The sequence below is a fragment of the Lepisosteus platostomus genome, chromosome 2 (genome assembly GCF_059453375.1).
Source record: "Lepisosteus platostomus isolate fLepPlt1 chromosome 2, fLepPlt1.hap1, whole genome shotgun sequence".
Taxonomy (NCBI): Eukaryota; Metazoa; Chordata; class Actinopteri; order Semionotiformes; family Lepisosteidae; genus Lepisosteus; species Lepisosteus platostomus.
Genome location: NC_142612.1, coordinates 2,702,060 through 2,728,608, shown reverse-complemented (window position 1 = coordinate 2,728,608; position 26,549 = coordinate 2,702,060). Strand labels below are relative to the sequence as shown.

At 43.7% G+C, this 26,549-nt stretch overlaps 3 protein-coding genes across 13 annotated transcripts in view; 2 read left to right on the top strand and 1 right to left on the bottom strand.

Annotated features, from left to right (window-relative positions):
- ift88 (intraflagellar transport 88 homolog) overlaps positions 1–14,538 on the top strand; it is a 28,479-nt gene extending 13,941 nt beyond the window's left edge. For 5 of the 9 annotated variants that reach the window (XM_088645197.1, XM_088645187.1, XM_088645213.1 and 2 more), the window contains 12 exons: positions 225–411; positions 1,128–1,236; positions 1,775–1,925; positions 2,800–2,915; positions 3,778–3,830; positions 4,240–4,305; positions 4,438–4,544; positions 5,895–5,955; positions 6,957–7,001; positions 9,424–9,468; positions 12,822–12,935; positions 13,669–14,538. In XM_088645197.1, the coding sequence (XP_088501323.1) occupies positions 225–411; positions 1,128–1,236; positions 1,775–1,925; positions 2,800–2,915; positions 3,778–3,830; positions 4,240–4,305; positions 4,438–4,544; positions 5,895–5,955; positions 6,957–7,001; positions 9,424–9,468; positions 12,822–12,935; positions 13,669–13,790 (1,176 nt within the window). In that variant the 3' untranslated portion in view covers positions 13,791–14,538. The remainder of the gene's footprint in view (positions 1–224; positions 412–1,127; positions 1,237–1,774; positions 1,926–2,799; positions 2,916–3,777; positions 3,831–4,239; positions 4,306–4,437; positions 4,545–5,894; positions 5,956–6,956; positions 7,002–9,423; positions 9,469–12,821; positions 12,936–13,668) is intronic. The other 4 variants (XM_088645241.1, XM_088645249.1, XM_088645205.1 and 1 more) reach the window with 3 other exon arrangements.
- A 1,022-nt stretch (positions 14,539–15,560) lies between these two features.
- On the top strand, positions 15,561–19,490 carry il17d (interleukin 17d). The gene is made up of 3 exons (XM_088645290.1): positions 15,561–15,825; positions 16,257–16,633; positions 18,086–19,490. The coding sequence occupies exons 1-3, from the start codon at positions 15,811–15,813 to the stop codon at positions 18,351–18,353; spliced, it is 660 nt and encodes a 219-aa protein (XP_088501416.1). The 5' UTR covers positions 15,561–15,810; the 3' UTR covers positions 18,354–19,490.
- A 420-nt stretch (positions 19,491–19,910) lies between these two features.
- eef1akmt1 (EEF1A lysine methyltransferase 1) lies at positions 19,911–24,954 on the bottom strand. 3 transcript variants are annotated; one of them, XM_088645303.1, is made up of 5 exons: positions 24,806–24,954; positions 24,064–24,306; positions 22,665–22,747; positions 22,181–22,461; positions 19,911–21,170 (listed from the first exon to the last, which is right to left on the bottom strand). In XM_088645303.1, exons 2-5 carry the CDS (start codon positions 24,199–24,201, stop codon positions 21,040–21,042), a joined length of 633 nt encoding a protein of 210 aa, XP_088501429.1. In that variant the 5' UTR covers positions 24,202–24,306; positions 24,806–24,954; the 3' UTR covers positions 19,911–21,039. The 3 variants fall into 3 exon arrangements, with proteins under 3 accessions (XP_088501429.1, XP_088501447.1, XP_088501438.1); XM_088645321.1 differs by having other exon boundaries at positions 24,777–24,878; XM_088645312.1 differs by lacking the exon at positions 24,806–24,954 and adding an exon at positions 24,411–24,770.
- Positions 24,955–26,549: the final 1,595 nt, after the last annotated feature.

The window sequence follows — 26,549 nt, the reverse complement described above, 5'->3', positions numbered from 1 at the left end:
TTGACTTTGGACCCCTAGGGGTTTTTCTCTTTACTAAGGAGTTTTTGGTTCCTCTCCTCCGTTGTCTTCTGGTCTGTATTCACAACACGTATGGTTACTTGCATTAAGCGCCTTGGGGCAACCTTGTTGTGAAAGGCGCTCTATAAAAATCAATTGGATTGACTTGCATTGCGTTTGTGCATGTGATAAATGAAGTGAACTGAAGCCTGCTTGCTCTGAAACAGGAGAATGACTGCGATCAGGCAGAGAGGTATGCGGACCTGGCTATGAGTGCGGATCGGTATAACCCAGCCGCTCTGGTCAACAAGGGGAACACAGTGTTTGTGAAGGGAGACTATGAGAAGGCGGCCGAGTTCTACAAAGAAGCCCTGAGAAATGACTCCTCCTGCACTGAGGCACTCTACAACGTAGGTCAGTCTCTGTTTGCTGTTTTCAACTCATTTCTACAAAATGTTCCAGTAAGCTTGCTTTGCTGTCTGGAACTTTATGTATACATATTATATGATAGTGAGCTTTGTTTTTGGATTTTATTTGTAATGACAGCATCCCTTGAAACCTAGTAGAAGCTGATTCTTTTTTCCAAGTAAAAATGACTAAAACTCTCCTAGTGATCAAAGGCAGAATGCGAATCACTTAACTTTACAGTATCGCCATCAAAGCCTTTGCTAGAGATCGCTTATCCCAGAGCATGTTTAACTTTGGCCATTATAGATGAGACTGATCTGTGCGTGATGCCTTTGTCAGCCTATCCCATTCGATCAGCCTGATTTTATTCAAGTATGCAATGGATATGCTAATCATTGAAACAGCCCATATGTTTATATACTATATCGCACAACTTTCATTGTTAGAAATTTTGTTACAGGCTATAAAATAAGGTTGCAGCAAAACTTATTAAATAAACTTGATCCTGTTTTTTATATGGGTTTTTCCATAAACTGTTCATGCAGCACATGTATTACCTTCGTACATTCTTTTGCTTTTAGCTTACTGACCAAAAGCAGATGTTATCAAAATTAAGCATGCATACCCTCAGGGTTATTCGAAACATGTTTCCAGAGAGAACGGTTTTTGCTCACAGCCTTTTTTTCTCCCTATTGCTTTCGGATTGGTGTCCACTGTCCTAGGCCTGACCTATAAGAAGCTGAACAGACTGGAGGAGGCTCTTGACTGCTTCCTGAAGCTGCATGCCATCCTGAGAAACAGCGCCCAGGTCATGTACCAGCTGGCAAGTCTGTATCCTTCGACGCAACCTTTTTGTAAGGCCTTGCAATTAAAATAAGAGACAGCTCGGGAGACTTCAGTGTTTTCTGAGTTTTACTGCTGGTGTGACCATCTGTTTCAGAGAGTATAATACTAAAAATGCATTGATTAGCTCCATTAGTGGCCTGCTTTCTCAAAACCTGAGAGGTCCTGAAGGTCACTTTTGTATTATACTGGCAAATTGCCCTTAGACTTTACAAGGCCATATCTCCTGATAAAAAATCTGCAGTATGACAGTTTAAGAGCTTTCCTGTCACAAAGATAAAACTCAGCACTAACCTTAAATCCTGATCCCCTAATATTTAAGTTCAAGAATGAGCAGTCTTCTGTAATCCTTGTGCAATGCGGTTGAAATCACAGTTCACGCTTTAATTACCGCTACTCCTAAAGATGATCAGCTATTTACGTGACAATGGTAATTTTCTTGGAATTGTGATTTAACAAACACCATTTTATTCGTGTCAGCTTTAAAAAAATTTATGAAGTATGAGCTTCCTTAACAGAATCCCAGGTATGAAATGCTGGAAGATCCAAACCAGGCTATTGAATGGCTGATGCAGTTGATAAGTGTGTCGCCCACTGATCCACAGGCTTTAGCTAAGCTGGGAGAGATGTATGACAACGAGGGAGACAAGTCCCAAGCCTTCCAGTATTACTACGAAGTAAATATTTTCTTTAAGTGTGTGCTAGATGTATCTCTGTGGGTTAAGAGTATGGATTTATGTCTTGCTTGATTCAGATTTGCCTTGGACCAAGACTATTTGACGGTTTAGACCCATCAGGGTGAAGTTGCTGATGAAGAATTAAATACCTGTTTGACACAGAGCCTTAACTGTGTGAGCCTGGTCAGTACCTGGATGGGAGACCTCCTGGGAAAGCTGAGGTTGCTGTTGGAAGAGGTGTTACTGGGGCCAGTAGGGGGGCCCTCACCCTGCGGTCTGTGTGAGTCCTAATGTCCCAGTATAGTGACGGAAACATTATACTGTAAAAAGGCACAGTCCTTCGGATGAGACGTAAAACTGAGGTCCTGACTCTCTGTGGTCATTAATAATCTGGTGTCCTGGCCAAAATTTCCCATTGGCCTTTACTACTCATGGCCTCCTAATAATCCCCCTCTCTGAACTGGCTTCATCAGTCTGCTCTCCTCCCCACTGAGAGCTGGTGTGTGGGGAGCATTCTGGCGCACTATGGCTGCCGTCGCATCATCCAGGTGGGGCTGCACACTGGTGGTGGTGGAGGGGAGTCCCCATTACCTGTAAAGCGCTTTGAGTGGTGTGTCTAGAAAAGCATTATCTGAGTGTAAGGAATATTTATTTTTATGATTATTAGAAAGTATTCGGTGGGCATTGTCATGGTCAAGGTTGTGAAGATTGCATCATCACTGTTATGCACACGTCCAAATTGACAAACGAATACCTACTGTAGCTGCACACAAAGGTCTGGATTATGCATGTGTATGCACAAATTAGATTATGGAGAGAAAGTTTTTTAATGATCAATGTGTTCTTACAGTTTTACTGATACTATGTGCTTTAGGCTTTCAGGTATTTCCCATCAAACATCGATGTGATTGAGTGGCTGGGAGCCTACTACATTGACACTCAGTTCTGTGAAAAAGCAATTATGTATTTTGAGAGAGCTGCCCTTATTCAGTAAGTAGGAGTTTTTCCACTGCTCAGTCATTAGTTGTCACTTGCACATCTCTTAGTAGTAAAACTCTAACGTATAGCTTTGACTGTTCACAAATTCAAGAAATTATTATTTTTTAATCCTCTTCCTTCTTTCGTACCTTTTTTTACCTTCTTTTCTGCCTTGGTTCTGGAGAGCAGCTGGTTTTGCATTTAATTCTTCATATCCTAAATGCCTGGAAGAATTAAATGATCATTTAACCAGTGGCTCACAGTGAACTATAACTGGAGTAACTGGATTCTGGCTTTCCAGGACCAAGTCTGGAGACCTCTAGGCCTCTAATAATTTATACCTTCATATGGAGCATGTCATATGAGACCAGGATGTTATTTGTTCAGGGGTACAAATATGTGGCCATTATGAGAAGTCTGATTTTTGGGATTAGTATGGGCAATATTTTTGGTTAGCACATAATAAATATAGTAAATATTCAGCATTGATCTGATTATTAATACTAATTAGAATATTAAGAGCATAGGTTTGTAGTATTCTAGTTGCAAAGAGATTAGAAGCATTACTGTTTATTAATTTGTGAATTATTTGATATTATTGGTGTGCTAAATAAGGCATAAGCACCACATGTAGGTGACAGAAATATAATATAGATACTGGACTAAATCATACTGTTTTCTTTTCTCACACCTGGAAGTAAACCCCAGAGCTAATAAAGGGTACAGGTAGCTTTCACAGTACGATTATTTAAAACATGCAATATTGGACAAAAAATACATGCGTGTTCAACGTTTATTAAATACATGGATGAATGTATCTATAGGTCTAATTCATCTCGGGTTTTGTCAACCACGCTTGTTTGTTGAATTCTAGGCCAACTCATGTGAAATGGCAGTTAATGGCAGCCAGCTGCTACAGGAGAAGTGGTGAGGTTCCAATGTCATAACTCTCTGCCCTTTGTCAGTTGCTTTACAGTATTTCGATACGTTATGAATAAACATCATTTGCAGTGTAAGTGTAATTGCACTTTTAGAAGTGTTCTAAGGTCTGGATGAAAATATTTTAGTATTTTCCCTGACTGAATGTATTTGTTCTACTTGCGCATTTGGCAGGCTTCATTTAAACCCTGCAGTAATTTAAAGTTTTCTTTCATTATAAAAGTATTTGTAAGTGTTTGAAGCTGTAGAAGTTTGTAGAACTGCTATATTTCTTGATATATACGGTGGCCGGTGCTGATATTTGACTTCTTTGACTCGTGAAAGTGTTAAGTTTGAGCATTTCAGTTTTTAAGGCACTATTTAGTAGTAAAGTGAACATCTCTTCCTTTTTTGGCAGGAAACTACCAGAAAGCACTGTACACGTACAAAGACATCCACCGAAAATTTCCAGAAAATGTAGAATGTAATGTATTCCTTCCTCCTCTTCACGTCCTTTAACGTACAGTAGCTAGAGCAGGAGAGAGTAACTAATGATACAGAAGAGTTGTAGCAGTCGGGTGCCTTCCGTGCGTCAAGCTGTCTGTTCTCTCTGCAGGTCTGCGGTTCCTTGTTCGCCTCTGTACAGATATGGGACTGAAGGAGGTGCAGGACTATGCCACTAAGCTGAAGAAGGTAGAGAAGATGAAGGAGATAAGAGAGCAGGTAAGTTTGAAAACAAGGCCGCCCTATAATCTCCACATCGGTCTTTCCCTGTTTGGAATGTTTGTCTCTGGTCTGTGGCCTCCTTATTTATCTTCAGTGGGAGTCCTTTTTCTCCCAGTCGCGCCGATTCGTTTCTCTGCATACGCGTTGCCTCTCTACATGTGTTTCTCTGCCTGTCTCTCTACAGTATGTGCTTCTCTGTTTTCCAGTGACATACAGTAGTACTTGGCATCGAGCAGCCACATCCATCTTGACAGCAATTATTCTCCCAGTTCTTTCATTCAAACTTTTACTTTGTTGGTATCCACTGTCCCGGAGTTTGAAAAAGATGTCATGCGAATGTCTTTCATACATATAATGGGAAAACAAGTATAAAAAATGTTCGTTGTCATAATGTTATTACTGATTTTATGGTTTTTGAAGATCTGTGTAAGCATGTACATAAAGCAGGTGTCATTTGACAGATGACACTTAGGTTAGAAACTACTACATATAAAGCTCACTATATGTGTAAGCCTATAAGCGTCTATTGTTTGTAAAGGAAAACAGCAACCAAATTTTGATCTGCAATTACTTAGCAATCTTGCCAGCATGAAAGCATGCCATAGCTAACCGATAAATTCTCCTCAGAAGAAAAACTAAAATGAAAATGAAAAGCAGCTGCTGTAGAAGTGATTGTGTAATGCTGCTGGACTAGGATAAGCTATGAAGCACTACAGGCACAGAATGTTTGCTTACTTTCTTCCTATTGGACTGTGTATTCTTGCTTCTAAAACGTCTTTATTCACACTATGTAATGTTTGGTCTAATTAGTTTGCTCACCACCATAGAAACCTTCAGCAGTGAGCATTCTCCACTTGATCCATAGAGACCTATGGCCATCCAGGCTGATGGCTCGTTTGCAGATGTTGACGCTTACAGAATTACTCCAGAATTGATCATTACTATCAATATTACACACTAAGGTTAAAAAATGATAAAAGATGAAGAGATTAAAAGCATTTCATCCCGTTGACATTGGGAGGCTTAGATATTGTCCTTTTATATCCTCCAATAAACCTAAAGTCATCTTTAGTTTCCCTTGCATCCTAAGAAACCAAAGCAGGGGAACTGGGAAAGCAGTTTGTTATTGGTCAGATTTGAAAGCATGTTGGTGCCTGATAGTCTTCATTTTCCAAGTTCTCAACATGGTTTAACAGAAGACCAGATTGCACTACAATCTAGCTATACACAAAGCATGAATATGTCGAGGAATGCACACAGCACTTCAAGATTAAATGTTAAATGTTTTTTTTTAATCCAGTTTAGAACTGTGATATTCACTCAAGTGCCTCTTTTTTGTCGGGGTAGCGTGTGAAATCTGGCAGGGAGAGTAGTGCCCGTGGACGCAGGGAAGGCAGTGCCAGCAGTGGTGAGTACTGACATTTACCATCTTGCCAGTCATCTCAGTCTGTACACACAGTCTGCTCAAGCACAAGCTCTTTTTTAAACCTGCTTCCCAGTGAACTCTGCCCACACATCTCACTCTTTGCACAGTCCCTATGCTGTATAGGCTTAGTTGTGTTCCCTAGATTCATTGATATACAGTACAACGCATATGACAGTTTTTTAAACATTAGTATTTCCCAAGCAGATGATAAGCCCTTCGTCCAGCGTTCAGCAGCTCCTCTCACTGTCACAAATGTACTAAAATATCCTGAAAGTGAAGCATTTAATTCTCAGGTCAACACGATAAGCGAAATATATGATATAATGCACACCCAGCAAAAAGCAGGTAATATATTGTTTGGAATTTGTAACATTGAAAAAAGTCATGAGAGGAAATCAAAATATATCAGATAACTAATTTCAGATCAATCATTCATTAACTGGAACATCATATGGACCCAGTTTGTCCCTATTAGTTATATTAAATGGAAGCATCTTGCATGGAACCAGATTCTTTCTGCAATACTCAGACACTTAATGAACCTCAGTTTTTATTGGTTAATAATGTCAGTGAAGGAAAATTATTTTTTTCCTAATGTACGGTTGTTGTGGTGCATCAAACACACGCAAGAACTTCAGGAAACACAGGGCAAAAGCATGCGGAACTCCTGCTCTTGGGTTAGTACACAAGAAATGTATGTTTGAAATGGAGAGAATTGCTTTGCTTCAGCCGGTTTCATGCCAGACCTTATCAGTGACTTTCCATTGCCTAACTTCCGGGAGAGCAGATGGAGAAAGCAGATCAGGTTAGTAGTGCAATTGAGTGCAATACCCGTAATATTTAGTGTTACTTTCCCGTTCGCATCAGATTAGTCCCGTTTTTCTAGTTTTGTGAAGATTATTTTCATTGTTTTTTTTTTTTCTTTTTCAGAAAGGCTGTGACCTTTAAAATGTTCCATTTGTGTCTTGTTCTTTCCCTCCTAGTAGCTTCTGCTCATTCTAGTGTGACTGCTATCAAGAGGACCAATGGTATGAACCACTTTAGAGCAGACAGAGCTAATGCTAAACCTCTCCACCCCTGGTATTCAGTTCCATAGAATGTTTTGTCAATTATTTTGCCAGACCCCTTTTCCATTGAAGCGTCGTCTACCTGCAGAGACAGTGTAAAATGCAAATACGTTTCGGATTGATGGATTAGATTGATTTAGGGAATAGATGCTGCTAGAATTCTTAAAGGTTCTGCATGTGCCCCTTCATTAAAACAACTGGCTACCAGTCATTGACAGCTGCCACTCTTCCAGACCCTGTTTGCTGCTTTGCTACAGAGCTCATTAAAGAGCTAATGATCTGTACACACTGCCCTAGCAAACATTCAGCAGCAATTACCACTTGTTTCCAAAGGGCAGGGGTTCTTGTGCTTTTCTCAGTTGGAGCTTGTCTTCCTCTAGTGCAGGTGTTCTTCAGTGGTGTCAGCTGGAGCTCTGTAATGACCAGGCATGTTTTCAAACCTGTCAGGTTGTCAAAATGAAGAAAAGCATCGATGTACTAAACCTATGCCCATGCCCAGAGCATAGTTTGTGCAACAAAGGCTTTCCTGTGTGAACACCAAGCAAGATAGAGGGGCTTGTTTTCAGAGGTCCTGCCCTTCATTTGACTTTCTCCTGGTGAACCTGGAGTGTTTTCAGTTAAATCAACACTCTCAGTGTGACCTCACCCTCTGGAATGAATAATCTGACAGAGGATCTTTGTCTGCTAACAATGAGAAATGTGAAAAACAAACGTGTATGAGAGGGCAAACATTTCGTTTCATTACTGCATGTTAAAGCCCACGACTAAACCTATTACAGATAATAAATAGCTTATAAGCAAGACAGGATTCATGGTTTTAAAACTGGGATGCAAAACGGCTGAAAGCAGTATATGAAATATGCAATTTCAGATAATTCAGATATTTTTGCACACACTGGATGATAGAAGTTGATTCTGTTTACATAACTGCATGGTACTATTATTACTATGCCAGTACTATTTAATGGTAAGTTCTGTATTATTTATATATAAAAGGGATTTTTAAAAGCTTAAATTGTGCTTTTATTGTAAAATACAGGACCTTTCTAGTGGTTATTCCAAAATAACTAGAGCATGTTGCATCACGGTGTCTTATGTATACGGTACAGTATGCTGCAGCTTTGTTGTGCTGAGTGTGGCTTTTCAGCTGGAGCTCTTGTTGATTTTACAGGGTATCACAGTTGTGGAAGTATATGTTAACTGCTTTTATTGTATTGTTGGGAATGAAAACACTTCAAGATCAGACAGGCCTGTTGTACATAAAAATAGAGAATGAGAATAAAAAAAACTGATAGGAGCCTGACTACTCAGCAGCCTGTTTGCTGCAGAAAGTGAGGCAACTCCTTCTGTATTAAATTAGCCACACACACCGAACCTTTGCATCATTTACCTGCAATGCTAATGAAATGCAAACCTGTAGCCTTACATGTGGGAAGCAGAGCCCCATGTCAGTCAGCAAGGCTTAAACAATCTCACAAGAAATCTCCAAATGTTTATCACAGGAGTCTAAACACACCTCACAGTAACAGTCAGTTTAGCCTACAGGGCTCTTAGCTACATTCACTGAAAACACTTCACTTTCGACACACATCTGATGTTCATCTCATTTTATTATTGCTGAATTTACAGAACTCTTCAGAGTACTGATTTAATATGGAAATTGTATACTCATACTTCCCAGCTTTTCATACTTTTTATTCCTAGCTTTGTGTGCTTTTCTTTCATATTTTTTAGTCAAGCACTAGGTGCAAATGTTTAAGAATGTTGTCTATGTTCACATGGTACAGAGGTTTGTTTGGGATCTGCCAGCCTCTAAGAAAGGAAAGTATTAAGTGTTACTGACGGAAACTGCTTTTAATCTTTATGTGCAGTATTGTTTTTAGTAATGACAAAACAGTATACAGGTTTAAAAAAAGTTGATTGTTGAGGGGTTATACATTCAATGAAGAGTTAATACATTAGTTTACTAAATAGACCTAGAGTGGGCTGAGCCATTTCTTCAGTAAATTAGTTAGACTGGTTTAATATTTTACAAGCTGTATATGGGAATATCAAAGCGTACAGAGCTGGCCTGACCTCTGTTCCAGGGGCCTGGGATAATGGGCAAGAACTTCAACATAAAACAGTTTAGTTACCTTACACTCATTGTTTATAAACACATTCACTAATGCTTTTATGAAATAATTTGATTGCCATTTATTACAAAAATGTCATTTGAACAATCCAAAAGACAGTGTCAGCATGAGCCTTTTCTTTCAGCATTACAATAAGTAACATTCAGAAACACAGGCTGGGTGGGAGTCCTTTGAATTACTGCGCTCCTAAAATGCCCTTTTTCTATTATCCCTCTTTCTTTCCTCTCTTTCTCCTGCTTTGCCTGCAGTCCTTCCTGAAAATAGACACAGCCCCCTCCTGGAGCAGGTTAGAGGTATGTACACAGCAGTGGTGGCTCCCGCTTGGAAAGCTGTGCTTAGCCCACAAAGCACATGTAACCTGGAAGAAGCTTCACAGTCTCCTCTACCACAACATTATTTTCAGGCAGCTGGAAATAAAAAAAAAATTGTACTCGTTTGATATTGCATGACTAACCCTGCCTTGCACAGTTCCATATGCTCCATATGTCACAATGTCAGGTCTGATTTCCACAAGAAGCTGGACCTCTGACAGTACGGTATGTTACCAGGAGCCAATAATAAATCATAATAGCTTGCATCTGTACAGCCTTTTCCGTCCCAGGTGGTTCCAAAGCACTTCATTTATAGGAGAGGACCCACTACATCAACCAATAAAGTGCAAAACCCATTTGCACAAAACCCGCTGTGAGCCAGCAGCCCGCAGTGGAGAAGTGAGCAATGACGTCTCCAGCTGGGCCGAGGGTGGAAATTTAGGGAGGCAAGATTGTGCAAGCCCAGTACGAAGTAGAAATTAGCCAGGACATTCTAGTGAATAGTGCCATGAGATATTTAATGACTAATTTCTCATCTAAAGGATGTCACCTCCTACAGTGCAGTGTCACTGTTGTACAGTATAGTCACCATGCTGGGGCTTTGGTTTGGAAGTTGTACAGAGTGAAGGCTACTGGTCTACCAGCATCATTTTCCCTAGAGGTCCCCCATCACATTGCTGATGAGTCCCAGTCTTGCTTAGCTGCTTTGATCTGATGAGATCAGCCTAGGAGGTTGTGTCTCCACTGTCAATAGTGCATCTTTTAAAAGCCAGTTGGATACTTTTTTTACAATCGTGGTAACACAACGGGAAGATGTAGAGTCAAGAACAGGAATAATTTTAAAGGTCATTTTAACAGTTCAGTTAGAATGTCATTTTGTTTAGGCTCCTGCTTGTTTTTATTAGAAAGCTGTATCAATGACGTTTTCGTCCATCTTTTGTGTTCTTTAATTGAATGTAAAGTGAATTGAGCTAAAGGTGTTTGCGTGCAATTAGCTGTCAGGCTTGTGAAGATCACACCTAATTAGAAGTGGTAGTGGCTAAGTGCAAAATGGAATATTATTTGAGAATGGCACAACATTCTTCATTACAACAGTAATGAAGTAAATGATGATGTAAGAGTGTAGATAAATACATGCAGAATCTCAGCCATTTTTAACGCTACATAAAAGCAGTCACAAAAAGTCAAAGTCAGCCAAATGTGATGAGGAGCTTGGAGAAAATGAAGCACGAAACACACACTAGATAATAAACCACAGACAAGTGTGAAAAGGCTCAAGTAGATCACTACTATTGTGTTTTTTTCCATTTACAGATAAACCCCACAGACAGTTATAATGAGGTGCCAGTGTATTTTAGAACTCTTAAATAATTCATATAGACATCTTTGTTGAATTATTGCTTAACTTTTACTTTTTACTTTTTAACTTGGTTTAACTCTTCTAGACTGGGTTAAGATAACGTTGTCTGACTTTACCTATCCTACAGGGCTGACAGCTGTTTCAAATCAGATCTGTAGGAAATCCCTTTATATGTTTTTAGCAATTTAACAATATAGAAGGTGGCTGCATTTAATAATTCCTTCACACATTGGTTACATCATCATCCGTGAACCCCCCTACAAAGCACACAGTGCAACAGTTGTCAGTGTAACAATTTATGCAGATGTTTCTCATCTTGAATAAGCCATAAACTTTTCCAGTTTATGCTTTGCTTTTGTAACTTAATCCACATGGAAGTTTTGGAGAAAATAATCTTTACAGCAGTTAGCATCTACCTTCTCACAATACCTGTTCACTACGTGATCCAAATGTTTTCTCACCTTCAAAATGCTTCTGCAAGTTACATTTTTTTTAAATGAATGATATGTCTGCCATCCATATGACTTTTCCTACTTTTCTGTACATTTCCTTGACCATTTCCATTATATCTGGATTCCAAGTGTTCAAATACCTCTGTAATCAGAACCAGATGGAAGTGTTGGATGTTTTTTACTGCAGAATGTGATGGTTAAATACGATCAATTTTGAGTCAGTGCCATGCGGCAGAATTACAGTACCTGAAGCAAATTGATACTTTATTTTTTCTATCATATTTTTTAGAAATATGAATAAATTACTCTTGCAATTTCGCAGAGCTAGAAAGCTGAACTGTCCGAATGGACTTTGATTCTTTTCATACATTTGTTAAATTTACAGGCACTGTATGGACAGCCCCTATTTGGGCTCAGCAGTGTGGGATTCCAGTGTAAAGATCATACTGTATATTTGTATAGCTATATAGATATTAATATTTCCTTGCATTTGTTTAGAACTTTTGTATCCTGAGGTATCCCACAGTGCTTTACATATAAAACTGGATCAACTTTATTTACACAGAAGTGCATAACCCTCCTGAGTGGAGTGTGGTGAGCACCAGGGGTTTCATTACGCAACAGATCAGCGACCCGTCCTGTTGATCTCGGGGAAAACTGTTAGAAAGGGCAGATTGTTCGATTTCAGAGATTTAACATCTTGCACAGAGCGGCATGGGACCTGAAATGTCTAACTAGACGAAACGTCAGTTCAACGTTTCATCATCAAAAGGCAATACCTCCTGCTTTTGGGATAGTGTCCTGGTAAACATCCAGGGCAGTCTGGATGAACCAGCCCAATAATGACAACACAGCCATGGCTGGTACCCTGACTTCATATATGCTGAACGAAAATGGCACTGGAAATCTTTCAGTCTGCACTGTGAGCATCAAGAGATACTACCCGCATGCGTGATTCCAAGTGAAACAAGTGAAACACTTGTTCACGGTGACTAACTTTAACTTGTACACGAAATGTGGATGCTCTTTCTAAGAATTCTCTTTTGGACGTTTGCACCCCTTTAATAAGATGACGATAATTAAAATTCATTCCCAAAATTCATAGCAACTGCATTCTTTAAAAACACTATGAACCTGAAGAGTCTGCTTTCAAGACATATTGGTGAAGCCCTTCAGTTACTCACGTTTTTTCTCCATAGAGTTTTTCCTGATCATGCTGGTTGCATTCTTTCTGTGGGAAACGTCTTTAAATGGTTCATCTTCAAAAACAGTATTTTCCTACTGACAGAATTCCCAGTATGACAAGTGTAAGCATGGGGGCTCTTTGTGCTTCGTTACAGGGCTATAAAAAGAGTATTCTTGGTTGAATTAACTTGTAAAACGTTATTCTCCTGGGTTACAGTACGTATGAAGAATTTTACTTTCCCACTATTGGGGAGAAAAGGCTGGCCTCGTGCAGCAGTGATAACGCTGATAATGTGACTAATCCAATCTTCATCTTCGCTGTCTCTGTGCTCTTTCAGACAGCGGACACAGCAGCCGCGGCACCAGTGCCAAAGGAGAGAGACTGAGCGCAAAGCTGAAGTCCCTCCCGGGTTCCAGTGAGCCATACGAGGCCAGCAGTCACAAAGACATAGGCAAGTGCACCCTGGGTCCTCTTGGCTCTCCTTCTCGCTCTTGTTTCGGAGGAACGGATAGGTTTCACCCTCGCTTCTGAAATGGCCTCGTAGGAGTGCAGCCAGAAGGCAAACAGACTAAGCATTGCACAGTTTACAGCTGTCTGTCAGCAGTGTACCATGACCTGACAGTCTGCCTGTGGTCTCTCGGAATACCAACAATCTCTGCATGTCTTTGTAGAGTGCCGTTCATTTCCAATTTTTCATTAATGTCCTTAATTCTCTTAATAGTTCCTAATACTTTCAAAAATATTTCCATATTTTGTGTTTTTATCTGCATGTTTGTTTTAATCATTCAGTCCCCGTTTTACAGCATTTCCCATAAACACACTGCCATTGAACTAAAACCCACTTTACACTCCAATTCAGAAACTATTTGTTTCGCATTAAGACGACTGGGCTGTTTTTCAGTTCTGTGCATTAAGCTACCAAGACGTTGGCACTTTGTGGATGCTTAATGAAAAGTCATATAATAGATTTTAAAACATCTGTACGTGTACTGTATTAGTCTGTAATTTCTCAATTCATAAAATGATATGCTATTTTTAGAAAATAAGATTTGTTTTTTAAGTGAAATGGGAATTCGATTAACAGATTATAATTGTGTGGAAATTGGTCAAACAAACTGTTCATTGTATTTTACTGCAAGTGTGAACATGGTGACTAACAGGGTTGTGCTGATCTGTTTTATCAGATGCCTCCTATGTTGACCCCCTCGGTCCTCAGACGGAAAGGCCCAAGACAGCCGCCAAGAAGCGGAGCGAGGAAGACGAGTTTGCTGACGAGGAGCTGGGTGACGACCTGCTGCCAGAGTAGCCTGGTCTCGCCAGCCTGGAATTTCTGCGCATTCCGCTTCCTGTAAGATTGTGTGCTTAGCAAACACGGAAAACCTTCGCTCCTCGGAGGACCTTAAAGCCATTTTTCTCTCTCAAATAAAAAGGTTTATCTGCTATTTAACACATTTCTGTATAATCTTGTAATTAGTCTTGTAAATCTGTCTTTCAAATCCAGTAGAACTGTGTCATGTTTCATTGGAACTGAATTGTCTAATCCAGGGGATTTATGTGAAATGTTCATTTCTGTTTTTTTATAAACACTTTTCTCTAAATTTCTTGTAAATAACCCTCCTTGTTTGCAGAGTTTAAATGAGCATTTTTATCCGTTGACAAAAAGGCCAAACTCTAGAAAACCTTTAAATTTACCATCAGGCTTGTCTTGTTGATGCAAGACTCTTCCTTAACATCCAAAAGTGTTTAAATATAATGAAAGAGATGTATTTTTTGGGGACATACTGTACACTCAGGTGATTAATAAGCCAGTCTAATAAATGAGGTGATTCCCTTCCTATCAGAAGTGAAAAGAGCCACACAGGCTACAAATTGTAACAAAGTTAAGAGAAACAATCCTAGCAAAAGTATTTCGCACAGCATGTAGGTAGGCAGGTAATCTGAACATTTTTTCTATTTACTAAAAAAAGTGTTTCTTCTGTTTCATGCTGGAATTGTTGAAGTGGAGTACATGCATTTTAAATGTTTAAAAAATAAATGTTTGCATTACCTCATAAGGGGCGTTTACAGTCATGACCCTGCTGATTTCTGTCCCACTGTCATTATAACTACCGCCCTCTGCTGCGTGGTTGTATACCACCGCAAACACACACACAGTTTTACATTTATTGTCAGAAGAGCGTTCACAAGCTGTGCTCCCGAGTTTCCTGGTCCTGGAATTACAACACTGACATCTTTCAGTGTACAGGAAGACACTAACCTTTCCTGATATACAGCACCTGTTCCGGAAAGCTGGCTAGATCGATCTGAAAACATACACATGCCTGAAACCAAACTCCATGCCCAAGTTTCCAGCTTTTACAAACTAAAATTTAGAATAAGTAATAGGTTTATTCCATGCTGAAAAAAAGAAGAAAGAGAACACAACGTTTCAGGTGTGGGTGCCTTCTTCAGGTGTGGAAGCCTTCTTCGACACCTGAAGAAGGCTCCACGGCCGAAACGTTGTGTTCTCTTTCTTCTTTGTTTCAGCATGGAATAAACCTATTTCTTGTTCCTTTGCAGCCTACGCATGCTGACGCAGCTACCCACCTAAAATTTAGAATTATTGTTGTTTTTAAAAGTAACAAAATACAAAGAACAGTATTACACACCACAGCTGGCCTGGGAACAAGAAAAGCTACATCTGAATCCAGTAGCTGCTTGTTCCTGTATATTCTGAGCTGTATCTGGGAATCATTTTCCATTGCAGATATGCCTAGTGTTTGTCTGACGCATCTTGCATTTTTTAAAAACTGTTTTTTTATAATGCGTTGTAATTACAGTCAATAATACAGTCAGTCAGCATGCAAAAGCATTCGGTTAACGTTACCTGTTCTCCAGTTTTTCAGTTCACGCTTATATAGGTGCATTAAGGTTAGCATGCACGGGAAATTAGATTCTCAAAATAGTCTCCAGAGGTTAAGAAAATATGCTGAAGTACATTTTTTTTTAGAAAGAGGCCCACAGCTGGTTTATGTATATTTAGTAGGACAAACAGATCAGGTAGGAATTCGCCTGTCTTTTATGTCATAAACGATATTTTGTCAACTCGAGCCGTTGCGGGTAACTGAACGCTAACCGAGTTACAAGCCTGAAACTTACCCCTTGCCGGAGCATTAAAATACACTCACGGAAATAGCTTTCGATTTGGCTGCAGCAGTCAGAGTCCTTCAATCCGGGAACGGCTCCAAACCCGTCCGTGTGACTTTCGGGTTTTCGACGAGCCTCGCAGACTTCACTCGGGAGCTGCAGGACGTGCAGCCCAGTAACCGGTCCCTCCAGACGCCGGGATGAGGGCGACCAAGGTAAGGACACTGAACAACACATGAGGTTCTCAAACCCTTGTTACAGTGCGGTGTAATGTCGGATTATGCTGTGGAAAAATCGAGTTTTACGCATCAAAATAACTTTTTTTTGTGCGTCGTGCATGCATTTATTAACTTTGCGTTAGTTGTCTTGGTAAACTGTTTTTTTTTTTAAAAAGCTGTCGGAAAAAGTAGCTTTATTTCACTTACGCAATTGACATATTTAGGAATGAAAGAAATTAAAAGGAAAATGCAATTATCAAGAAGCATTAGAACTGGAAATGCCCACCCTTGTTGTAGTCAGCACAAGACGACACTGCTTTGGTGCAACCTGTAACCTTACCCAAAAGTTTCTAATACACTAGAATGTTGTTATTGTAATAGTCCAGTGACGTGAGTGTGTGTATATATATACACACTGTATCTCGTAGTACCACCGCTTTCAGCTGCCCTGTCGCTCTGCTTGGTTCGCTGTGAGCCGGGGGACGGCGGTGCTTCGCACTGCGGGCATCAGCCTGCTGCTCCTGTCGCTGGTGTCCAGCGCGGCGGACCAGGCGGACAAGGCGGACCGGGCGAAGACGCCCAAGCGACCTCCCCGGCCCCGGCCCTGCCTGGACCTGCCCGAGGACATCCTGGAGCAGATGTTCGGCCGGCTGTCGGCCGGCGTGCTGGGCGCCTTCCACCACGCCCTGCAGCTCGCTCCTCTGGAGAAGGAGAACATCACCTGTCCGGCCTCCGGGCGGCCCGCTCCGGACACGAAGTCTCGTCTCCCCGTCAACCTGCTCAGCATCTCTCCCTGGGCGTACAGGTGAGCAGGGTGTTCATTCCTCGCGTTTATCGAAATCTACAATGGAAGAGGGTCCAGCAGCCATATCACCCTGCAGCCCCCAGCTGGCAGCCCCCTGGAGCTCAGCAGTGAGCCTGGCCAGTACCTCCTGGGAAAGCTGAGGCTGCTGCTGGAAGAGGTGTTAGAGGGGCCAGCAGGGGGCGCTCACCCTGCAGTCTGTGTGGGTCCTAATGCCCCAGTATAGTGATGGGGGACACTATACTGGAACAAAGGCATTGTCCTTCAGATGAGACATAAAACCGAGGTCCTGACTCTCTGTGGTCATTAAAAATCCCAGGGTGTTTCTCGAAAGGAGTAGGGGTGTTACCCCAATGTCTTGGCCACATTTCCCCCTGGCCTTTACCAGTCATGGCCTCCTAATAACCCCCCTCTCTGAACTGGCTTCATCACTCTGCTCTCCTCCCCACTGAGAGCTGGCGAGAGTACTTGTGCATCATCCAGGTGATAATTACATTTGTAAACAAAAGTGATCAGGCAAAATCATAGAAGTAGTGTTGAGCCCATTAGAAATGATGCTCCAGTTACCCAGCCAGTTAAATGTGCAGATGAGAGAGAGAGAGAAGCAGCAGTGAGAGAATTCTGGAAAGACTTGGAACAAATCTGACTAATAAACCTGCACAGGTAATAAGACCATCTGACGTGATATACAGTACACATCACATGTCAACTCCCAGTTTCAGGAATCTGTGCACTAAGGAATAGGGATGCTCATGCAGCTCCCTCTACATCCTCATCAAGATAATATGGGGAAGCAAGAAAAAAGCCTATAGAAAGCTTGTAATTATAGCAAAAACTGTGAAATTTCAATCCTGAGAGATGATGGCTAAACTTTACCATGCACTTACTTACAGAGATCTCATTTAGACTACTGTCTTTAGTTTTGGTCTCCAGATCACAAAATGCATATTATAGCGTCAGAGTTCAAAGACCAGTGGGGATGATTCTTGATCGCAGGGGATGGTCATACAGTATGTGGGCAGGTTGAATGAGAAAGATACAGAATCCCAAGAGGTAAAGACAGGTACAATCCAGGGGAGCCACTGAGTATTGACACAAAAGGGAAGTCATTTAGGAAGGAGAACAGCAAACACTTCTTCTCTTGAACTACAACTGACATCCCAGCCAGGCGGCTGAAGCCCAGACTCGGGGCTCCTCTGGGGTACGTGGCCTGAGGAGATTCAAGTTCACTTGAGCGCCGAGCTGCTCCAGGGCCTCCTCTCGTCTGTGCTCTGTTCCGAACCCCGGGTCGGCAGAGCTAACGTAAAGACAGCGTGACTGACCGCAGGCCACCGGCAAGCCGCTGCTTTAATCCGCCGGCCGGGTGGGGCAGTCGAATATGTACTACCGTACCTGCGGGCCACGAAGCCAGCCTGGCACGCTCCTCCTAACGAGGCCCCGCTTCTGCGCCCCCAGGATCTCCCACGACCCGAGCAGGTACCCCAGGTACATCCCGGAGGCCTACTGCCTGTGCCAGGGCTGCCTGAGCGGCCCCCGCGGGCAGGAGAGCATGCTGTACCGCAGCACGCCCGTCTACATGCCCGCGGTGGTCCTGCGCCGCGCCCCCTCCTGCGCCGGGGGCCGCTACGCCTACGCCGAGAGCTACGTGTCCCTGGCGGTGGGCTGCACCTGCGTCCCGCAGCTGGACCGGCCCGGCAACGACACCTGGAGCCGGCCAGCATGAGCGGCCTCCTCTCCCGTCTCCGTGCCACCCCCGTGAAGAGACATTTAAACTCCCTCCTTCACCACAGTCAGGGGACACCAGGTAAGCAGAAACAAAGGACATTCGGAGATTTGCCACCTGCTTGCTTATTTTCCAGCGTGACTTTACTCCTGAGGGACAAACCAATTTATTTCATAAAGAGCGGACGTTTCCAAACCAACAGATATGCTCAGCGATCATTTTTTTTTCTCCAAATGTCTGGACCCGGTTTCCACTAAAGTTCATATAGTCATTAAAAACATCCTCACTGAGCATTTGGAAGCTGCAATTCCAAATTCCAAAAGGAAAATGACGATCCGGTCTGTCACGGGACCAGTCGCGCATGAGGAGATTCCTGCCGCCGATGGACAGTCGTCTGCAGGGGGGCTGAGGAATCGAACAGGCGAGGAGGGAGCGTGGCCTGTAGGCATCACGGCCAGCTGCTCACGTGCCGCTCGGTCTGGATCTGTCCCAGTGCGCTCCTCGAGCCTGGGCAAGCGGGCGGCTGGTCCCTGCTCTGGAATGCCTAGATGCCACAGAGCAATCCCAGTTCAACCTGCACTCCTGCCAGGGCGACGGCACGGGGGGGCGTGATCCATCTGTTCATCAACGTGATGCCGAAACACGTATCGACATACACAATCTGCATGCTTTCTCTGAAAATGAACAAGTAATAGGTTTATTCCATGCGGGAAAGAGCAGAAGGAAAACAATGTTTCGGCTGTGGAACACCCGAAGAAGGCTCCACAGCAGAAACGTTGTGTTTTCTTTCTTGCTTCTTTTTTTCAGCAGGGAATAAACCTTTACTTGTTCCTTTGCAGCCCTACGCATGCTGACAAAGCGCCCTGCTTGAACTACAGTACTTATCTGAAAATGTACATGCATAAACAGTGATGCTTCTTTTGCTCCTCCGTATAGACTAACAATCATGATATGATTATGATGATGAGAAACTTCAATATTGTGCCTTTTCCCCAGTAAGTAAATTTCATATATTAAATGTTAATTGAGCTGGATGAAATTATTTGATCTAATGTATCAGAATTATATTTAATGTTTCTGAACACCTGTTAAGATCTGTAGTGACATTATGAAATAAATAAAACTATTTACTAATAAGTGGAGTACAGTAATGTTTTCCAAAATTGTTCTTCCCTCATGTTAAATTCCTAGGAGCAGAATGGAGGAAAACTATGGCTGGTTGAATGGAGAGGGTGACAAATGCGAAGCAAGCCTACATTGAAAATGTGTCATTTCTAAATCTGCAAGGCCTATAAGGACTGGATAGCATGATACATTTCTGTATCTTCTGGCACTAAAGTTTCACAATTATCATCATAAGTAATTTATAATATTTAATAATAATCATAGGTGTAACTTTTATACACAAGCTTTGTATCAATTCTCTCTTTCTTACAAGGTCCAAGACAGACAGCTGGCAAACACAGCATCGCTCAAGATTGAGAATGTATACAAAGAAAGAGCATACAGTACATCCATGCGTGTGACTCCAGGTGAAAGGGAAAGAGACACAGAGACTAGTTTTCACAGAGCAGAGCAATGACCCTTCTGCAGTGTGAGACTGTATTAAGTCTTTTCAGACGTAACAGACTTAATTTAATTTGTATATTTCCCATAATAAAGAAACATTAAACCACAATCAAATTAAGACATAAAAACTGAAAGGGATATTTTTTTCAAAATGAAGAATTATACAAAATTTTAAAGCAAACAGCAAACTAGAAATATTAAAGAGAAATAAAATACAAGGAATTTGTACTTTGCATACATGACTAGTAGCTTACAAATGAAAGGCAAATGCAAACACTGTATTAAAGTCATCATTTAACCTGCACTGCTCTTCACACTTGACCGCATGTAGGTCTGATCCTGCCTCAATTTAGGTTTAAAAAGGTTTTCCTGGGCATGTACAAATAGGGTACAGCCATTTTTAATGTGTGCAAGAATTCTACAGCTAAAGGCACGATTATTCCCTTCATTTGCTCGTTTCTCTTAGTACAGTGGAGTATTTAACCACTATTTTTAGTCTGGCAAAATACAATCCCAGCGGGTTGAAACAGAGTGAAAAATGCACTAGAAACTAAAACATCCTCTAACACATCACTAAGTTCTAACTGTCATTTTTTTGTATTAAACTGTAAAATATAAAACTTCTTATCTGGGGAGCATTCCTGAATATATTCTTCCCAGCGGTGTGCATTACTCTGTAGAAAGGCAGAGAGTGACGCCCCTGGACCAGTCTTTGACCCTCTTGACAATATGAGCTGCTGCAAGCTGGCAGAGTGTCTCACCAGGACGGCAAAGGCCATGGAGCACTAATCCACCCAAAGCGCTCGGTCAGAGGTTACTGCTCTGTGGCTCCAGACACACTTCAGTTTGTCACGGGGGAACCAGCCGAGAGCGAAGGTCTGCAGCCCTGCTGGCGGACACCGCGTGGAACTGCCTGAGAGACAACGCTGCAGTCCCACACGTCAGCGAGGAAGCAAACGCCAAGAAAGACAAGAAACCGAGCGAAACGGACAAAGTGGAGGCAATTACATCTGGCTCCGAAACCTGTTCCTACTTTCCATGAAACAGCGGAGCAGGTGAAACCTTCAGGCGTCGGCAGGGAAGAAGGCAGCCAGGAGCAAAGCCAGTCCAGCCGAAATCACAGGTCCAGACCAGAGTCATAGTTCACATAGCATCGGAACTCGTTGGCTAAGCTGCGGTTGTGCTTGGGAAGGAACTTGCACATCTTGACACCCAGGAGTTTTTCTGCTTGTTCCTCCATGATCGCACCTAGACAGGAAAGAAACAATGCCTTATCTGTTGAAAGAATTCCAGTGCTAGACAGCTAGAGCCATTCACAAAACAGCTGGGTGAGATAATAATAATATAATAATAATAATTGCTTACACTTATATAGCGCTTTTCTGGACACTCCACTCAAAGCGCTTTACAGGTAATGGGGATCCCCTCCACCACCACCAGTGTGCAGCCCCACCTGGATGATGCGACGGCAGCCATAGTGCGCCAGAACGCTCACCAGATATCAGCTATCAGTGGGGAGGAGAGCAGAGAGTAATGAAGCCAGTTCATAGATGGGGATTATTAGGAGGCCATGATTGGTTAAGGCCAATGGGAAATTTGGCCAGGACGCCGGGGTTACACCCCTACTCTTTTCGAGAAACGCCCTGGGATTTTTAATGACCACAGAGAGTCAGGACCTCGGTTTTATGTCTCATCCGAAGGACGGAGATCCTCAGCTCAGTGTGCTGCAGACTACCCAACGATCTTCTGGTGTAAGGAATCAACGGGGAGAGCTTCGTGCTCATAAGTGGCTTTACTGGAAAAAACTACTGTTCACACTCCACACTCATCTTGCAATTGGTAATGCAGGCGGAACGACCCTTGAGAAGCACTAAAAAGCCAGTCACATTCCTCCCCACACAGAACAGCAGTTGACAGCAGTATCCCCATTTCCGTTTATTGCTTCGTTCAAGCCAGGCAGAACTTCAATCATGTATGAGAAGCAATTTAGAGAAGTCATGAAATAATTCAGCTCCCCCGGAATAAGTCTCATCCAAGTGAAACACTTTTTCGCTGTACTCTCTGCATACCACGTAAAAAATTTGAGAGGTTTAGCCTCTGCGGTTTTGAAACATTCACCTGATCTACTTCTATTCCTTATGAAAAAAGGACCCACGATACAGCCAAGAGTTCAATACCCACTTTCACAAAACTGACAGAGGGGCAGATGAGAGCTCGCAGGTGGCTTCAAGCACATCAGCTTTGTTCTCACTGCTTACCGGTGCACAAGAGGACCTTCCCCCGGGTGAGGAATTTGACGGTGAGGGCCACCTTGCTGAGGCACTCCTCAGACAGGTAAGGAGGGTCGGCTATCACAATGTCAAAGCTCTGCGCCCCCATGTCCTCAGGCAGGTCCAGGGGGTTGCTGTAGTCATAGAACACAAAGTCCTGCCCGTAGACGGAGAAGCGCCTGTCGAACTCCAGCAGGACCACAGACACCTCCTCACCTCTCTGCTGCTTCAGCTTCTGGTACACACTGGGCGCGCTGACACAGGCAATTCTGCAGAAACGGGAACACGTGGGTTAAAGGCAGATGACTTTATTCCTGTCGGCCTACGTAGTCATATCATACACCAAACTTAGAGGACTGAGCGTGGATGTCACAGGGCCATAAAAACATCTTCAAGTCTTAAAAGACCTTCTGGCGAGACTGCGGGCGTCCACTCAGAAATGCACAGAGGAGAGAAACAGCAGGAGGCTCACCTGCCCCTGCCCCCCACAGCAGACAGCAGCTCCTCGGCCAGCCGCGCGGCCGTCTCCTCGCTGTACCAGAACTGGCTCATGCGCTGCGGACGAGGTACAAGAGAGCCGGTCAAATTAATCACAGCACACGAAACCCTGGGCGTAGTGCACTCAGGAAACTTAACAGGGGGAACAGGCGTCTGCGATTGACGGATAGCTGTTCAATCACTAATCACGTTTTTTTTTCAGCCCAAAAATCACACTATTATATGAGAATATGTGCAATGTTGGACAGCCACACTGTGTATTAATATATGAATATATTCCCGCACTGTGCAGTTCATATAAATACACGGTACTGTAGTACAGTGCGCTCTTGCTTTGCCGGGCTAACAGGGGTAAAGGGGTGTCCAGTACCGTACTGCCAGCTGTCCATTACATTACCAATGAGATATGTCAAGCTCAAAAACACGCTCATCCTCGAGGACGAGGACCCCCGGTGCAGCTGAATTAGCGGTCAGCCTGTGCTGCTCCCCGTCCCGCTGAGCCCCTCTCCCTGCTGAGCTACGCCCTGGCCTGGATGTCTAGCACTTGTACACGTGGGTAATTTCCAGCTACAAATGGCAGAAGAGACCAGTCTCATCCGCGTCGTACAGCTGGGAGTCCATGTCTTCCCCTGGAGTCATGTATTGCGTCTCTTCAGTGGGGCGCTCAGAGCCTCACCACACTACAGCGGGGCGCCCGCGAGCTCGCCCAAGCCAGCCGGCACCGCACCCCAAGCTCAGCTCCAGGCCTTCGGCCAGTGTGCTGGCTGCAGCAATTCAGCACCAAGGATGAACCCCCCCTTCAGAAGAGTCTGTCCAGTAAACCTGCAGTCACAATGCAAGGGTTTACTGTACTGAACTGGTATACAAGAATGCGATAATAATCGGCTTCAGGAAACACTGACCAAGTCTTTGGCCTAATGGTCACTATCTAGGCATCCTCAGAGCCTCACCAACCAACTACTCTACCGGACTTCTGAAGTATCCAAGGAGCAATCTGAGTTATTTTTTTCTAAATATAAAACCGGTCATGGCCTCCTAATAATCCCCCTCTCCGAACTGGCTTCATCACTCTGCTCTCCTCCCCACTGAGAGCTGGTGTGTGGGGGGAGTGGACTGGAGCATCATCCAGGTGGGGCTGCACACTGGTGGTGGTGGAGGGGATCCCCAGTACCTGTAAAGCCCTTTGAGTGGGATGTCCAGAAGCGCTATATACAGTAGGTGTAAGGAATTATTATTATTATTAACTCTTGCCATGCCAAAGTCCTGCAGTGGGCTGGAAAGGCCACAAGGGGAGTAGACCCCCGGTCTGGCACAGTGCAATTGCCCAGAGAGGGCCGAGCCAACGGGCAGGGCAGTCAGTTGCAGGCTCCTACCCAGTCCTCCTGCACAGCCCCCACGGAGAGGCCGCCGGCGGGCGCGCTGGCCAGTCTCTGCTCCTCCTGGTAGAACTCCTGCAGCGCCGCCAGGGCCTGGCTGGACAGCCGCGGCGGGTCGTCGTCGCTGTCGCTCATGGCGGCGGCTGGCGGGACAGCGGAAACACGGTCTCGGCCCCCCGGACTGGGCGTTTCAGCTTTCACCTCGGTGCCCTCCGCTCTCACACAGCTCTAGGCGGGGTCCTGACTCGTCAGGCCGGGGGGAAAAGCGGCGTTAGATCAGAGCAGCGCAGCGGGGTACACACCGCACTCACTGCCCTCCTTCTGACAGTCACAGGTCCACTGACGTGTCTGATCAATCCTCACGCGTTGCTGGTCACAATCAATGGAAACAGCAGCCCTAAGGTGCTGCGCGTCTTCTGCTGTTATTGCCCCTGTAGTGCATTTGCTTTTGGGCTCCAGAGTGTAGTACTGTATGTACCGACATATACGACCCGTCCCGTCTCACTGATCTGATGCTCAGCAGAGAGCCGTATAACATACAAAACAAACTCAAGTTACACTGGCAAGGTACACCGTGCACACGCGTGAAATCCCGAGCACATTTCACTCGCCAGCATGCACCTGTTTCAAGACCGAAATGACTGACATCCTCATCAAACATAAGTAAATATCAAACATAATCCCTCCTCGAGTGACTTGTAAGAAGAGACCTTAAGCGCACCGGCCGCTCCTCACTCACCGCTCTGCAGCAACGAGAAGCTCAATCGATAACGACACCACTCGCGGCGCGGACGCGCTCCACGTGGGCCGCGCGCAGCACGGGCCACGGCAGCCGAGGAAGGACAGAAAGGTGACGGAAGGCGAACGAGAAAAGCGACGCCGAGTTACATCGGAATTCACGGGACACCAACAAAATCAGCAGGGGTTTGCTTAGAGCAGCGTCACCTCTGATAGTTTTTTTTTTTAAATCTAAGGTTTATGTAACGCATGTGAAATGAATCGCGGTTTTAGACTCCATCGCTGATTGCACCTCCAAATGTCTGTAACGTATTTGAAGTAAAATACCGTGCACCTTGACACTTATTTTTAGCGTTTTTTTCAGTTGACGGCTTCACCTCAGGTAACAGTAGTTTATGCTTACAGTAAGGTTGCCAAGCATAAGCTTCTGCCGCTTAAAATTAATAACCCATCTAACTTCTAGTAGGATGTTTTTAGAGTTTCATGTACTGGCTGTAGATCGAGCAGATAATCACTTGAGCCTGTAGGCAGCGGCCCTCAGGTTTACGGGTCTGCCGAACACATGACCTGGGTGACAGTACCCGTCTCATCTCTCCCGGAACTAGAAAAGATTTCCAGCCACAACTCGGGGTGCCGAATAGATTCATTACGGGGTACAGTATGTAAGAGCATTTCACAACCAAACCCGACACAACGCATGACAGAGACACATCACTGACCGGCTTCTAATTTCCTTATTGGACTTTCCTTTGAAAATGCTGCTAGAAATAAAGCATTTATAATCAAAACCCCACAGCTGATCAGCTCCAGGGAACATTCGTCATACACATACACAAATTCTTGTACAGGATATAGCCTGGCTTAAATTCACATTCTGTCCTGAAGTGGTATTTTCAGCCTTGAGGAAAATACACTTCCCATGTAGGGGAATCAGTGTTACATCACCCAGACTACTGACTGCCCTTCCAAACCGGACAGCAGGGCAAGCAGGGAGCTGGCCGAGATGCCACAGTGAAGTCAGAGCTCTGCGTCCGAGATGGGAGCCAGCGCTCGTACGTGGACAAGGTCCAGGCCTGCAAGGGATGACCTTTACAGAGAAAGGCTCATCCTAAATCTAGAAAATCTGCTCAGAGACATACCGCAGACATGGCAAGCTTTCTGGTCATGCGAGAGTTTTTGGTCTCTGTTCTGAACCTTTTTGGTGTCAATGCAAAGCTTTATTGTCTAGCGCAAGTCCAGCTCACCAACCAGTCAGCATCGTGGCTTGGCGAAGCTCATCATCAGCAGGGACCGAGTGATGAGAGAGCAAAGCACAGCTGAATTCTAGTGGGAAAACATGGCTGAAACACCCAGGGATCTATAACTGTGGGGGGAAACGCATGTTTTCGCAGGACCAAGATCTGAAGCACAGGCCCAAAGCCACGCCAGTGTGATTAGACGTGAGGAGAGTGAAATTCCCGACTTGAATCCAACAGAGAATTCAGGGAAAACGTGAAAATTACAGTCCATTCCAATGATCCACTAAAGCTAGTCAGAACTGGAGAAATTCTGCCATGTATAATGAGTAAAAAGGACATCATACCACTGTGCAAAACTGGTAGAGAGAAAATACAGCTATCCAAAATCACAAGAGCAGTAATCAGTGCCAAAGGTGCAGGATCCAGGTACCAATGTAGGGAGCTGAATCCTGATGAATTTAGTAAACTACAATTTTTAGTTCTTTCCAGGTTTCTCTGGAATCTGAC

Bases quoted from the DNA above. Each gene is read 5' to 3' on its own strand.
- il17d (XM_088645290.1), top strand. The intron at 16,634-18,085 runs GTGAGCAGGGTG...CTGCGCCCCCAG, and splicing joins ATCTCTCCCTGGGCGTACAG to GATCTCCCACGACCCGAGCA.
- eef1akmt1 (XM_088645303.1), bottom strand. From the start codon at position 24,201: ATGAGCGACAGCGACGACGACCCGCCGCGGCTGTCCAGCCAGGCCCTG. The intron at 22,748-24,063 runs GTAGGAGCCTGC...CCTCGTCCGCAG, and splicing joins GGGCTGTGCAGGAGGACTGG to CGCATGAGCCAGTTCTGGTA. The intron at 22,462-22,664 runs GTGAGCCTCCTG...CCGTTTCTGCAG, and splicing joins GCTGTGGGGGGCAGGGGCAG to AATTGCCTGTGTCAGCGCGC.